Source organism: Filicampus tigris, chromosome 4, assembly GCF_054856515.1.
Source record: "Filicampus tigris isolate MCC_2025a chromosome 4, RoL_Ftig_1.0, whole genome shotgun sequence".
Lineage (NCBI taxonomy): Eukaryota > Metazoa > Chordata > Actinopteri > Syngnathiformes > Syngnathidae > Filicampus > Filicampus tigris.
The window spans coordinates 19,405,062-19,418,099 of record NC_141220.1 but is presented as its reverse complement, the minus strand read 5'-3'; the positions used below and the strand labels follow the sequence as shown (position 1 = coordinate 19,418,099).

At 39.4% G+C, this 13,038-nt stretch overlaps 1 protein-coding gene across 1 annotated transcript; it reads left to right on the top strand.

Moving 5' to 3' along the window:
• The first annotated feature begins 87 nt into the window (after nucleotides 1-87).
• On the top strand, nucleotides 88-12,016 carry ap4e1 (adaptor related protein complex 4 subunit epsilon 1). The gene is made up of 21 exons (XM_086028276.1): nucleotides 88-391; nucleotides 1,624-1,695; nucleotides 1,776-1,899; nucleotides 2,849-2,922; nucleotides 3,020-3,141; nucleotides 3,319-3,478; nucleotides 3,624-3,790; nucleotides 3,888-3,961; nucleotides 4,047-4,169; nucleotides 4,245-4,354; nucleotides 4,435-4,574; nucleotides 5,468-5,580; nucleotides 5,685-5,803; nucleotides 5,982-6,284; nucleotides 6,375-6,486; nucleotides 6,559-6,697; nucleotides 7,483-7,717; nucleotides 7,951-8,490; nucleotides 9,435-9,625; nucleotides 9,701-9,861; nucleotides 10,637-12,016. The coding sequence occupies exons 1-21, from the start codon at nucleotides 251-253 to the stop codon at nucleotides 10,795-10,797; spliced, it is 3,381 nt and encodes a 1,126-aa protein (XP_085884402.1). The 5' UTR covers nucleotides 88-250; the 3' UTR covers nucleotides 10,798-12,016.
• Nucleotides 12,017-13,038: the final 1,022 nt, after the last annotated feature.

The following is a 13,038-nucleotide window of genomic DNA, read 5'->3' as shown; positions in this document are numbered from 1 at the left end:
CACTCTGGTGTATGACTCTTTATCTGTTCTGTCATTTGCTCACTGTCAATAAAGTTTTCACGAAAAGCGGAAGTGACCCACCGGAATCACAACAATGGCCACCTACGGCTCTGGCATTTATCTTGCTGTGCTTTTTTAAAGCGTTTAACACGTATTATTGTACGCCTGTGTATTACAAAGTGGCGGAGATGCATAGACACCCCAGTCAGCGCTTCGTGTAGAAAGCAAGACAGCTCCCGAGCGGGCCAAAATGAGCGACGTAGTGGAGAAAACCCTGACAGCTCTGCCGAGCCTGCTGTCTTTCGATTCTCAACCGGGAGCTGCCAAACTGTCTTCCACCTCCAAACTGGGAAGCCTCATCAGAGGAATCACAGAGCTAACGTCCAAGCATGTGAGTTTGTTTTTCGCCGACGCTTTAATATAATACACCTAGTCAAATATAAGACGTAAGCATATATATTACAGATACTGTCATGTATCTGTAATTAAAAAACAGTGTATATACAATAGATATGTTAAGTGACTCAGTTCAGTCAAATTGTTTAGTTTAAGGATTGAACTTTCCCTTCCGAATGACCTCCCATTAGATGTTAGGCAAGCCCCCTCTCTGTCCATTTTTAAAACCCGGTTGAAGACACGTTCCTGTTCTTTGGCTTTTGATCCGACCTCAGACCTGGCATTTTGGCTCTTTTCCGGTGTCAATTGTATATACAGTAGTGTTTTATGTTAATTTATTGATTCCACTTGTTGTATTATGGCTATTTTGTTCTTTGTATGTAAAGTGCTTTGTTACAGCTCTAGCTGTTGTGAAATGCGCTATACAAATAAAATTGTATCTATCTATCTATCTATCTATCTATCTATCTATCTATCTATCTATCTATCTATCTATCTATCTATCTATCTATCTATGTGTTTTGTTGGACCATTTATAAATTATACGTCATACATCACTATTAGTTGTGTGTACATTTATTTGAGTTTGTTGATAAATTCATTTATGGTTTACAGCCTGAGCTTATTTATTAATGATTCATTATTTGGATATTGATTGCAGGTAGTGATCTCCTACATTGAATCGAAACATTTAATATTATAGCCCACACTACACAGTTAAATATCCTCATTACAAGTTAACTTTACCAGCTACAGTATGGTAGCAAATTTAGCATTTAATTTTAAAGCGTCAAAATCATTAATTCGAGATTTAAAGCAAAAAAAGTAAATTAAAAGTAACTTCAACTTGAGTAATTCATTACTCTAAAAAGACAGTAAAATTGTAAAGAAACATATTACTTTCACATGCAAGTAATTAGTAATATGTAATATATATAAAATTTTGGAAGTAAATTGCCCAACACTGTTTGGCAGTAGTAAGAGTCTACTTAGTGCAAAAACACAAATATGTTTTATAAAATATGCAAAGAAAAAAAACTTTAAATACTTATGTTTGTCCTCAAAGATTTGATTAACTAATTTGACATAATTCTTAGCGAGACAAACAGTATAACATTCTTGTGTACTATCCAGTAGGACTCATTAGTAGCACACTAGTGCAGTTAGTTTGATGAATTAATTGTGCAGCAATCGTCTGAAACTTTGTCGTATTTTCTTCCTCTTCAGGAAGAAGAGAAACTGATTCAACAAGAACTGACTGCCATTAAAGATCAAGCGTCGGCCCCTAACACATCCATGGTTTGCTTCCTGAAATATATTCTTTGCCCTGGCACAATAACAGCTCGAGCGTAATGTTGAATTTTGGTGTCACGCGTCAGAGGCAGATGAAGGAGCTCATGGTGCGAGCCATCTACTGTGAAATGTTGGGATATGAGGCTTCCTTCTGCTACATTCATGCCATCAAGCTGGCTCAACAAGGCACCGCATTGGAGAAGAGAGTTGGTATGTGCGCGTGTGTGTGTGTGTGTGTGTGTGTGTGTGTGTGTGTGTGTGTGTCATTATTTAAAGGGATAAAGTCATTCCTCACTCATCAGTGTTGTCATTTTGCTTGCGTTTGAGCATTTCATGAACTCACCTTATCTTAATCCTTAATTACCGGGTAACTTGAAACAAATGTTAAAACCAAGTGTAGTTTTTAAAGGATTTTTAATTAAAATGTTAATTACATGGATGTTAATTACAATGGAAACTTTGTTTAAAAACATCCATCCATCCATTATCTGTACCGCTTCTCCTCACAAGGGTCGCGGGGCGTGCTGGAGCCTATCCCAGCTGTCTTTGGGCAGTAGGCGGGGGACACCCTGAACTGGTTGCCAGCCAATCGCAGGGCACACAGAGACAAACATCCGCACTCACAATCACACCTAGGGGCAATTTAGAGTATCCAATCAACTTACCATGCATGTTTTTGGAATGTGGGAGGAAACCGGAGTGCCCGGAGAAAACCCACGCAGGCACGGGGAGAACATGCAAACTCCACACAGGGAGGCCGGAGCCGGGATCGAACCCGCGACCTCTGAACTGTGAGGCGGACGTGCTAACCAGTCGACCACCGTGCCGCCCTGTTTAGAAACATTCATTCATAATTTTTCCATACAGCGTAATCTGTTCTAAAACTGTTAAAGGCAATTTTTAAATAAAGTAGACACTAAGGCGCCATCTTTTATTAATGATGTCAGTAAAACAGTTGAGACAATTTGGATACGCTATTTTTTTTTTCCTAATAGGTGTAAAATAATGTAATTGGGACATCCCTATTTCCCACTTGTGGAGCTGATCCTTTTGATGCTATCACCTTCTTGGGTCGAATTCCATATGGTCTAAATTCAGGGTAGATTTTTCACTGTATCTTCTGCTTGGTTTCCTCAAAACGATTTTCTGTCATTTCCAGGTTACCTTGCTGTGGCCTTGTTTCTGAATGAAAGTCATGAGCTCCTCCTCCTCCTTGTGAATACCGTCTTAAAGGTTGGTTGTGTGTGGGTTTTTTTTTTATTTTTTTTTTTTTTTAGAATTTACATTTTTAATTTGGAGTTAGTCATGTCCATGCCTTTTATGCATTTAGGATCTCCAGAGCACAAACCTCATTGAAGTGTGCATGGCTCTCACTATTGTCAGCCAGTTATTCCCCAAAGATATGATACCTGCCATCCTCCCTCTAGTGGAAGAGAAGCTCACTCACCCCAAGTAAGAAATACTTTTTTTTTTTAGGTTAACTTGTCATTTTTGTATCCACTGACCATCACCCAACATGGCTCTTGTATAAGAACTCAGTAGTAGTTCCTGTCGAGTGTGTGTTTGATTTGGTCATCAAAAGAAAAACGTTTGGACTGATTGAGGTTTGTGATAACCTTTTTTTCACAGAGAAATCATTCGACGCAAAGCAGTCCTGGCACTGTACAAATTTTACATAATTGCACCCAATCAAGTTCAACACATCCATAACAAGTTTCGCAAAGCTTTATGTGACAAGGACCCGGGTGTTATGACGGCCTCACTGCATATTTACTCACAGATGATCAAGGTATTTTTTTTTTTCTGTTTCTCATCATTGCATCATGATGGTAAAACTTTACTGTGACCTGTGACATGATAAAACAAAATACACACATTTTAGTTTGATTTAGCTCAGCGTCTGTTATCCTTCTGTTTGTTTTGCCTTCCTTTAGGAGAATCCAGAAGGTTACAAGGACTTGACAGGCAGTTTTGTTACCATATTGAAGCAAGTGGTGGCTGGAAAACTGCCAATGGATTACAACTATCATAGTGTTCCTGCTCCTTGGCTTCAAATCCAGCTCCTCAGGATTCTGTCCTTAATTGGGAAAGATGACCAGAGGTAATTAATTAATTTAGCGGATTTGGGCATCCAACACTTTGCTTTGACAATTTTTTTAAATTAATTATATATTTTTTTTTTTGGGGGTGCGACACAGCACAAGTGAGATTATGTACGAAGTCCTTGATGAGTCCTTACGAAGAGCAGAGATGAACCACAACATCACTTATGGTATAAGAAACATGAAATAAGAAACAAAATGCTGCTTCATATACTTCCAATTTTACTGACATCATCCTCTTTGATCTTTCTCCAGCAATATTGTACGAGTGTGTGAAATGTGTTTACACAATTCATCCGAAAGGTGAACTCCTGGAAAAAGCTGCGAAATGTATTGGCAACTTTATTCTGTCCCCAAAGATAAACCTGAAATATATAGGTAGGAAAAATGCAGTGTATTTTTTTTAAGGTAATAAGTCTGTCTCCCACGGTAAATGTTTTGCTGGTGCTGCAGGATTGAAAGCGCTCACCTACGTGGTCCAGCAGGATCCTAAACTGGCCCTGCAACATCAGATGACAATCATAGAATGCCTCGATCATCCGGACCTCATCATCAAGCGTGAGGTGAGACGGATGCTGGTTTATGAGAGTTTGGATTTTCTCGGTTATCCACTCTCCTAATATCATCCCTTGTCTGCACGTAGACGCTGGAGTTGCTCTTTAGGATCACAAATGGCAAGAATGTCACTGTTATTGTGGAGAAAATGCTGGAATTTCTGCGCACTAGTAAAGATGACTACACGACCATTGACCTGGTGGGGAAGGTGGCAGAAGTGGCTGAAAAATATCCTTTGTTGTTGTGGATGAAAGCAAGAAATATTATTGTTCACAATTGCCTCTAATATGTATCTGAAACGGTTTCTATATACAGAGTGACACAAAAAACGGGAACTTTTTAACAATCCAATAAAACCAAGAGTGACGGAAGTAAAAATATTTTATTCATAGTAACTGAAACCTTAAAACATGCAATCTAAGAAACAATGATGGAATTTTCTATTCTTTTTCTTTTTTTTTTCTTTTTTTTTTTTTTTTAAATATGTCCTGTAGATGGCGTCCTCCTGTACATATACCGGTACGTACATTCAAAAATTCCATTTTTCTTTCGGTCACCCTGTATTAGCATTTTATTTGATAACAACAACCTTGACCGTTAACATTAATAGCATTCTTAGGGAGGAGTGATCTCTGAATTGGTTAAGAATTGTCACATTTCGAGCCCTGGCAAGGATATTCCCTAGAAAGAATAATCCTGCTTCAAAATGTGTGTTAGGAAGGTTTATTTTTTATTTTCTTTTTTTTTTTTTTAACTGGGCAATGTAGCATTACTTTAACTGTAAATTTAAAAATGCTTTCATTTTAAAGACAGATAGAACCAAATGTTGCACAAGTCATTTTTAACTTACTGTCACAATATTGAGAAACAAAATACAGATGTGCCTGCTGAATTTTTTTTTTTTTTAAATGTCTGTGTAGATTCTTAGTGATCCAGGTCAAAGGTTGAATCGACCCAACTGGACTTGTTTGTTTAACTTGTGTTTCTTGTTTTTCAAAAACATGCAAAAATGACTTAGGAAATTGTGCTTTTAGGCCAACAAGTTAAATAGACAGGCAGGATGGCTCATTTGAAAATGTACCCGGAATTGATGTCATTGTTTTTCCTATGAAACATTCTACATATGCACCTGACAACAAGTGGTTCATTGCCACAATGAACACTGTCTTCTCACTGAGTGGAGACTTGATGCAGCCCGACATTCCCAACAACTTCCTCAAGCTGATCTCAGAAGGTCAGCCACGATTTTGTGATGTAATAGTATTTCCGTTCTTTTATTTATTTATCTATTTATTTTTTTATTTCATCGTCTAAAATGTCTTTCTTCAAACGTTCCAGGATTTGAGGACGAGGAACAAGACAGGATGTTGAGGCTTTTTGCAGTGGATTCCTATGTGTCTCTGCTACAGGGAGAACCTGGGAAGCTGCCTCAGCGCTTCCTCCAGGTCATCAGCTGGGTGAGTGCGATTTCTGCGCTGGCCACCATGTACTGTAATTGCACCTGCGCGAATGTTGTACTGTGATGAACTTGTTCTTGTAAATGCCACATTTTCACTAAGCAATTCCAGTTCCCATTACCTTGCCGCGGTATCGTTTGAAATGCTAAATCCTAACAGTCTCGTGTTTGCGTTTCAGGTCCTTGGGGAATATTCTCATTTGAGAGAAGATCTGGAACGTGCCACTGTTGTGAGACTTCTGGCCAGTCTTTTGGACATGAAGCAGGCCAGCAGTGAAACGAAGAGCTGGGTCCTCTTGGCAATGACGAAGCTCTGTGAGGGCGATGCGACCGCGTCTGTGCTTCAGGAAGTTTCCGAAGCTTACAGCAGCTCCATGGACACAGTGCTGAGGCAGAGGGCTCAGGAACTGCAGAACCTCCTCTTAAATCCTGACTTGTCGGCCAGGGTTCTACCTCGCGATGCCTTCACGGAGCCTCTGGAGGTAACATCAGTCACTTTGGATTTGGCGATCATACAGCAGCGATCAGTTGTCATGCACCATTAAATTATAAATTTTTTTCTGGGTTACCAGGTCGATTCCTCTTTGTCGTTTTTGGACGAATATGTGTCCGAAGCGCTGGCTGTTGGCGCTGCTCCTTACAAGTCTCCACATCAACGTCAGGAAGAGCTCACTCAGGCAAAAGGTTCAGTAAAACGTAGAAATGTGTTGATAACGTGACAGTGTCTGAATTGCTTTGTTTTGATTCCTTCCTCAGCTTTAAGCATGGAGCCCTACAGCCTGTCGCTACCTATCAGCATGTCCTTGTGCAGTTTAGACGGCAGACAGTCACCCACCTTGCCCTCGGTCAGCTCTGGTCTGTCGGGCGACAGTACCGACCTCTCACACAAAGCAGGGTTTGTAAACTTAGGTCATCTTCATTTTAAAAAAAAAACACAAAACAAAACAATTTTTTAACTCCCTACAGGGATTTAAAATTCTTATTTTAATTCATCTTTATATACAGGATCTAATACACCTCTCAAGGCACAATACTCAATGTTGGGCATCCATTAGAGATAGACCGATATGCTTTTCTCAGGGATGATACTGATTATTAGTAGTCAAGGAGGCCGATAACCGATATTTGTAGCCGATAAAAAGGAAAATATTGGCGTCAAAATCTAAAAAAAAAATGGAAACTCTTTTAACTTTGTTGAAACGTCTTTAAGCATATGTTTATCGTACAATTTTTTAGATTTGTATAATGTTGATTTCTTAAATTATTATAACAAGACATTTTCGACAATATATAGTACATTTTTGTTATAAAATTCTAACAAAAAGTTCAGGGAGCTGGCTCCATGTAGTTTTCTACACTAAATGAAGTTCTCCAAAATTTCTAAGTGACAAATTTTCACACTTTCACGTGTCTTCGTTTTGATTTCAACTTAATTTCAAATTGATTTATTATCGTCCATCAGATTTATTAAAAAAAAAAAAAAATCGCAGATGCCGATATTCATCAAAACACCAAATATCGGTGCCGATAATCGGTCTATCCCTAGCATCCATCTACATCAATCTATTGTCTCAAAGATGCAAAAAGAAAAGAGGATGGAAGGATGGCAGATAAAAAAAAAGACAACAATTCACACAACATCAGTACTAGTAATGATGTGATGTCTACTCTCTATTTCAGTTCCACAACTCTAAAGCTGGATAAAGTAAAGCGGGTTTGGGGGAGGGAGGGCTACCTGGCCCAGAGGGAGACTCTAGAAGAACCTGCCAAGGTTGAAGTGCCCAGTCCAGTCCATTCGGCCGGCCAAATCGGCATCTTGCAGAACCCTACCCCACCTTCAGCCGCGGATCAAGAAAAACAGCAGCTGGCGTCTTCACTGTTTGTTGGCCTGGGCTCCCAAACATCTTTGTCCTTGGTGAATAATCTAAAAATGAAATGCTTCCCGAAATGCGTATACCTATACAGTAGTCTAGACCCCAGCATCAATATTTTTTTTCAGGGGGGGGGTGTTGTTAGTTTTTTCTTTTTTTTCTTTCCTACAATGCCTACTTTTTTTTTTGAAAAGTGCATTTTTACTCCATTGCAATGTCGCTCTATATTTGATTGTTTAGCCCTACTTTTTATTGATGACTCTTTGTCTCCGAACAGATGGCAAAGTCCGAGCTAAAACCCCAAATGTTGAGGAGAAAGGCTAAAGATCCGGTCTCGTCCTCAGAGATCAGCAAGCAGACTTCCGACTCCATCGCCCCTACTCCCAACAGCATCGATAACCTGCTGTGTAACATCCCGCCGGACTCCAACGCAGACCCCGAGCTGTCCTCAACCTCAAATAAGCAGATGACTGAAAGTTCTCAGGGCTCCACCGCTGCTAACGGTACATGCGAGCCAACCGAGAGCGACGTGCAGGGACCTGAGCCCGATCTCATCAGGGACGATGGTCTAATCGTTGCTGAATCTGTTGAGACGGAAGAACCAGCGGCAATGAAAGACTTGTGTCTCACCTCTTATCTCCCTGCTGACTGTATCGGAGCCGCCCACTCCGAAATCACTCCGCTGTGTTCCAGCCACGGCGTGGATCTCTCCGCCTGCCATGTGCACAGAGACGACAGTTTGTTGCTGCTTGTTTTGATTTCCTCCACCTCTGATGTGCAGCAGTTACTTGTGCGGTTGGTCTCAGAAGATGTTGAGGTAATTTAGAAATGCACTCGTTTTTAGCTATCTCTGGGGGCGGCCATTTTGTCTTCTGTCCACTGAAAATAACATCACAACTGCTCACAACGACCAATCACGGCTGACCTGTTGTCTGAATCTGAGCCGTGATTGGTCGTTGTGAGCAGTTGTGATGTCATTTTCAGTCGACAGAAGACAAAATGGCCGCCCCCGGAGATGGCTAAAATGAGTGCATTTTGCTGCTTAACTTAGATTCCACAAACACAGAATGAATCAGAATGCCGTGTTTCATCTAGTGGGCCTGCTGGGATCATATTCTTGAAAAAAATATGTTTGGGTTGACTTCCGCTTTCATACATCACAACATTTGTGATTAAACTGTTTAATTCAAGACTGCTGTAAAGTATGAAACATCCATCTTGGAGCTTGAATATTGCTTGCGAAGAGACAATTTCACTAATCTGGTTTTCTATGCAAAACAGTTTGTAATAATGGAAACATTTATAAAAACAAAAACAATGACATATTGCATATTTAAAATAACCGTCTTAACTTAAATACATGCTTAATGCTAACACGTAATTGGAAAAGCAATAGACGGGCTAACGACTAGCATCTATCAGACCGTTTCAACACAAAACAGTGTCGCAACATATGTAGGCTGACATTATAGCAATACTCACAGACACGTATTCTTTATCCTCTGCGAAAAATGATTACTGAGTCACTTACAGTAGTTGAGTGAAACACTTATTTGTGTATTACACTGCCCCTGACGCATGAAACGGCAAACTGCCTCATTCTATTGAATTCTTTTTACATGTTTTCATATAGTCCAATATCATATATATATATATATATATTTTTTTTTTGGGGGGGGGGGAGCCTGGAACAGCTTTTGCTTAGAATCCACTGTGCTAAAGGTTAATTACATGAAAGTTTTACCATTTTGTTCCCCCCAGGTGTCCTGCATCTCTGAAAGTCCAGCAGAAGAGTTGAGGTGCCACCACGTCGAAGTGTGTCGGTACTCCCTGACTGCCAAGAGGCCTTCAGTTCATCTTCAAGTCTCTGGCCTGGTTTCTTTCAACATGCCTGACAGGACTCCTCAGACAAGCCACTTCTCATACAAAGTTCCGCTTCCCTCCTTCATTAGGTGAAACATTTGCTGCCGTGCGCAATGGCGTGGCTCTTTGCTTGTTTTAGTCTGACTCATTTGTTTTGTCCTCAGGCCTTTGGCGCTGTCCACAGAGGAGTACGGCACAATGTGGCTGGCCTTCTCGCACGATACAAAGCAGAACCTGACTCTCGTTGCAAACGTCGAGGATCCTCTGAGAGCGACGTTGGATGTGCTGGAGAGGAAACTTCACCTTCATGTGGTGGCCATCATAGGTAAAGATTTTTTTTTAATTAGATTGTTTGTTCAAGTTGTGACTTTGAAAGTTCACGCAAATGAAGAAAAGCGATCTTTTTGCTCCGGTCAGCTGTAAATCACGTAATCTGCCCCGATTTTCAATCACTTGATTGGGTGAGGACATCCCTAATCTAAAAAAATTCTAATTTATATTCTGTTACTGGCCTATAAACTGTAAATGATTTGCTAAATATGTCTATTAGGGCTGATCGATTTTGAAACATTTTTTAAACGATTATTTTGGTAATAATTTAAATCACGACTATTCAGATGATCATTTATTTTCTAGTACAAAACAAGAAAGTGTTTTAACGTAAAAAATACAAGGATAAATACATTTCTTTGAAACACTATGTAAGTTCCTTTTGGAGCAAACAAAATTGATCAAATTAGTTATTCTAAAATAAAAAAGATGCAAATTTATAAATTCAAGTATGATTTCTTTGTGTAAACAAACATAGTGCGTTGGATATAAATGTATATTAATAATCGATTTTTACGATTATGCCAATTTTGTAATCGTAGAGTGTAATAATCGTGATTGTAATTGAATTTCGATTAATTGCAAAGCCCTAATGTATAAAAGTATTTGACAAGGATTCATAGCGTTACGTGCCATCGTTGCGTGCCATCCACTGCCATGAGATTGGTGCCTTCCTTAAATTGTTTTACCATAAAAATGCTGAATGTTCTCTTTTGCCTCCAGTAAGCCTTTTTTTTTTATTTATTTTTTTTTTTTTTTGCTTCCTACAGGAATGGAAGGAATTGTAGCTTGCCGGCTCCTCCGTGATCAGCCATGTTTAATGCACTGCCGGGTACACGGCGGCACGCTGGCCGTGTGGTTGCGCTCTCCCGTCCCAGACCTGCCCGACTGCCTGCTCTATCACTGTCAGAGAGTATTACAAGAACTTTGAACTACTGACACCGCTGAGCTGCATCAGCTCTGTACCAGAAGAAAACAGCCGGAGGTGGTCAAGGAATTAAAAACGCTGCCACAGTTTGGCTTTAAGCTACAGGTGTTTCTACTCTACTGGAAGGTAAATGAGCGTCTGAAGCCAAACTGTGGCAGGGTTTTTCTTTTCTGGCCCTCAATTTGACAACTCTGACAAAAGCATAGAAGAAAAAGGGAGTATCTAATGGCTTGTCTCTCCATTATGGGTATCACATCCAGCAAAAACTCATTGGACATAACATTAGGTACATTAGGTAGGCTGGTGTACCTAATGGTGTGGCCAACAACTGTACGTACATTAAAGTACCGGTAGGCTTAAGATTTCCTTTCTTGTTAAATTTAATTTCTTTATTTTTCTTTCCATACATCTTCAATTTAAAAGTCTTTACAGTTGTTAAATTTGTCACTTGTGTAAGATCTGGATGCGAATGATTGAACCATCAGTATAACAAAACAACATCTCCAAATGATGAATCCATCAATGCTGAATACTTGAAAAGGAAAGAAACTACCGGTACTTGCATGTATTGGTTTAGTGAAACTGCTGGAGTATTCTTTGGTGCCAAATAATTGGAATTAACTATGTGTCTTAAAACGAGTTGCCGTATTCGAAGGACAATACAACACTTTGTTCAATTTATTCATTTAAGGACATCACTACTGAAGTTGTAGAGCCGTGAAAAAAAAAGATTCAGATGAAGCTGACGTTTTGTCTTAAATGTAATGATGATGAATTTCTATTATGCATTTATTTTCCACACACGTCACGTCTTGGTTTAATCTATGCACTCGCCTTTCTGGTTGCCTTTTTGGTGAGAGGTGGTTGATAGCAATTCTTATATTTTTGTATTCAAGCAGTATTGAAGAAACATATTTATTGGTTTTATATGCTCGCTGAAGGTTTTTTATATTACAGTAGTTTAATTTGAATAAATTATATTGTGCTGTGCCAGATTCAGTCAGCCTTTTTAATTTAGTGCAAACTGAGGGAAAACATGATTTTGTTTTGATTTGTTGTTGCTTGTAAAGCATTCTAGTGTGTGTATATAGCAAAACGTAACCCCAAAGCCTTATGTTCTAAAGCCAAGGTGGCGTATTTGGTTTGTGCCCGTGGTACAGAAGGAAGTGGAGTGCCTGATCCAAATACACTAACTTCAATAAATTCATCAAGTCCAACATGACTGTAATGTCATCCTCATTTGAATTTCATGCCGTGCCAACTTACTTGCCGTCAGTTTATATCATGCACTGACTGTACATTAGCTAAAATGATGCAATAATTCTTCACCCCACAACTGTCAGAAAAAAGGGTATTGTAGGGGGTCCATTTTTGCCCTCCAAAGTACAATTTGATGTGTACATGATGTACCCAACACCAACAGGGTTCACAATTGAACGCTTTGGGACAAATAAGTACTGTTTATTGTTAGAAAGGTACATAAATGGTCCAAACTGGGAAAGGATCGTATTTGCACTTTTTTGTTTACATTTAAGAGTACAAACAAGCATCTCCCCTGCATGGTGTGTTCGTAATCCGTCAAAGTCACCATATGCGTTTGTAATGCTATGTATTCACAGTGTTAAATACGTGGTTTTGGAGGACACACAGGACAGAAATTTAAATGATCAACGGTTCTTCTGAAGAAAAAGAAAATGTGTACTTTTGTACTTTTCAGCCGCTCTTCAGTTCCCAGAACGCAATGCGGCATATAATGCTGAACCTTTCCTGTCAAATGGTCTTTAATCACTATTGTTTAAGTGCGTTTGTTACCCGTAGTTTGTTGAACGTGCGTCTTAATTAACTGTTATGTTATTTAAGTTTTGCATTGTTAGCATGAAACTGTGAATGTGAGTTATTGAAAAGAAAAAAAACAGTAACATCCCGGTTAGTTACACTGAATGCTAAGCTAAGGTGTTCATTAGAGTGAGTGTGCGCTGCCTGGAAATTATGTGGGAGACCTTCCTTCTCTGCCTTAAGAGTCTCCATTAACTTGAGGGACTCTAAAATGGTGCAAAATATATCATTCCTGGCAGCACATCTACATTCTTATTCTCTAATGGAGAGAACAGGTGGAAGTGCTAATAAGTGATGTCTGCTTTCTATTGGTAAACAGTGTTATGATTACAATTTAAAGTAGAAAGCAACCCAAACATATTTTTTTCAAGAATATGTTCCCAGCAGGCCCACTAATTGAAACACGGC

Bases quoted from the DNA above. Each gene is read 5' to 3' on its own strand.
- ap4e1 (XM_086028276.1), top strand. From the start codon at position 251: ATGAGCGACGTAGTGGAGAAAACCCTGACAGCTCTGCCGAGCCTGCTG. The intron at 2,923-3,019 runs GTTGGTTGTGTG...TTATGCATTTAG, and splicing joins TTGTGAATACCGTCTTAAAG to GATCTCCAGAGCACAAACCT. The intron at 4,170-4,244 runs GTAGGAAAAATG...CTGGTGCTGCAG, and splicing joins GATAAACCTGAAATATATAG to GATTGAAAGCGCTCACCTAC.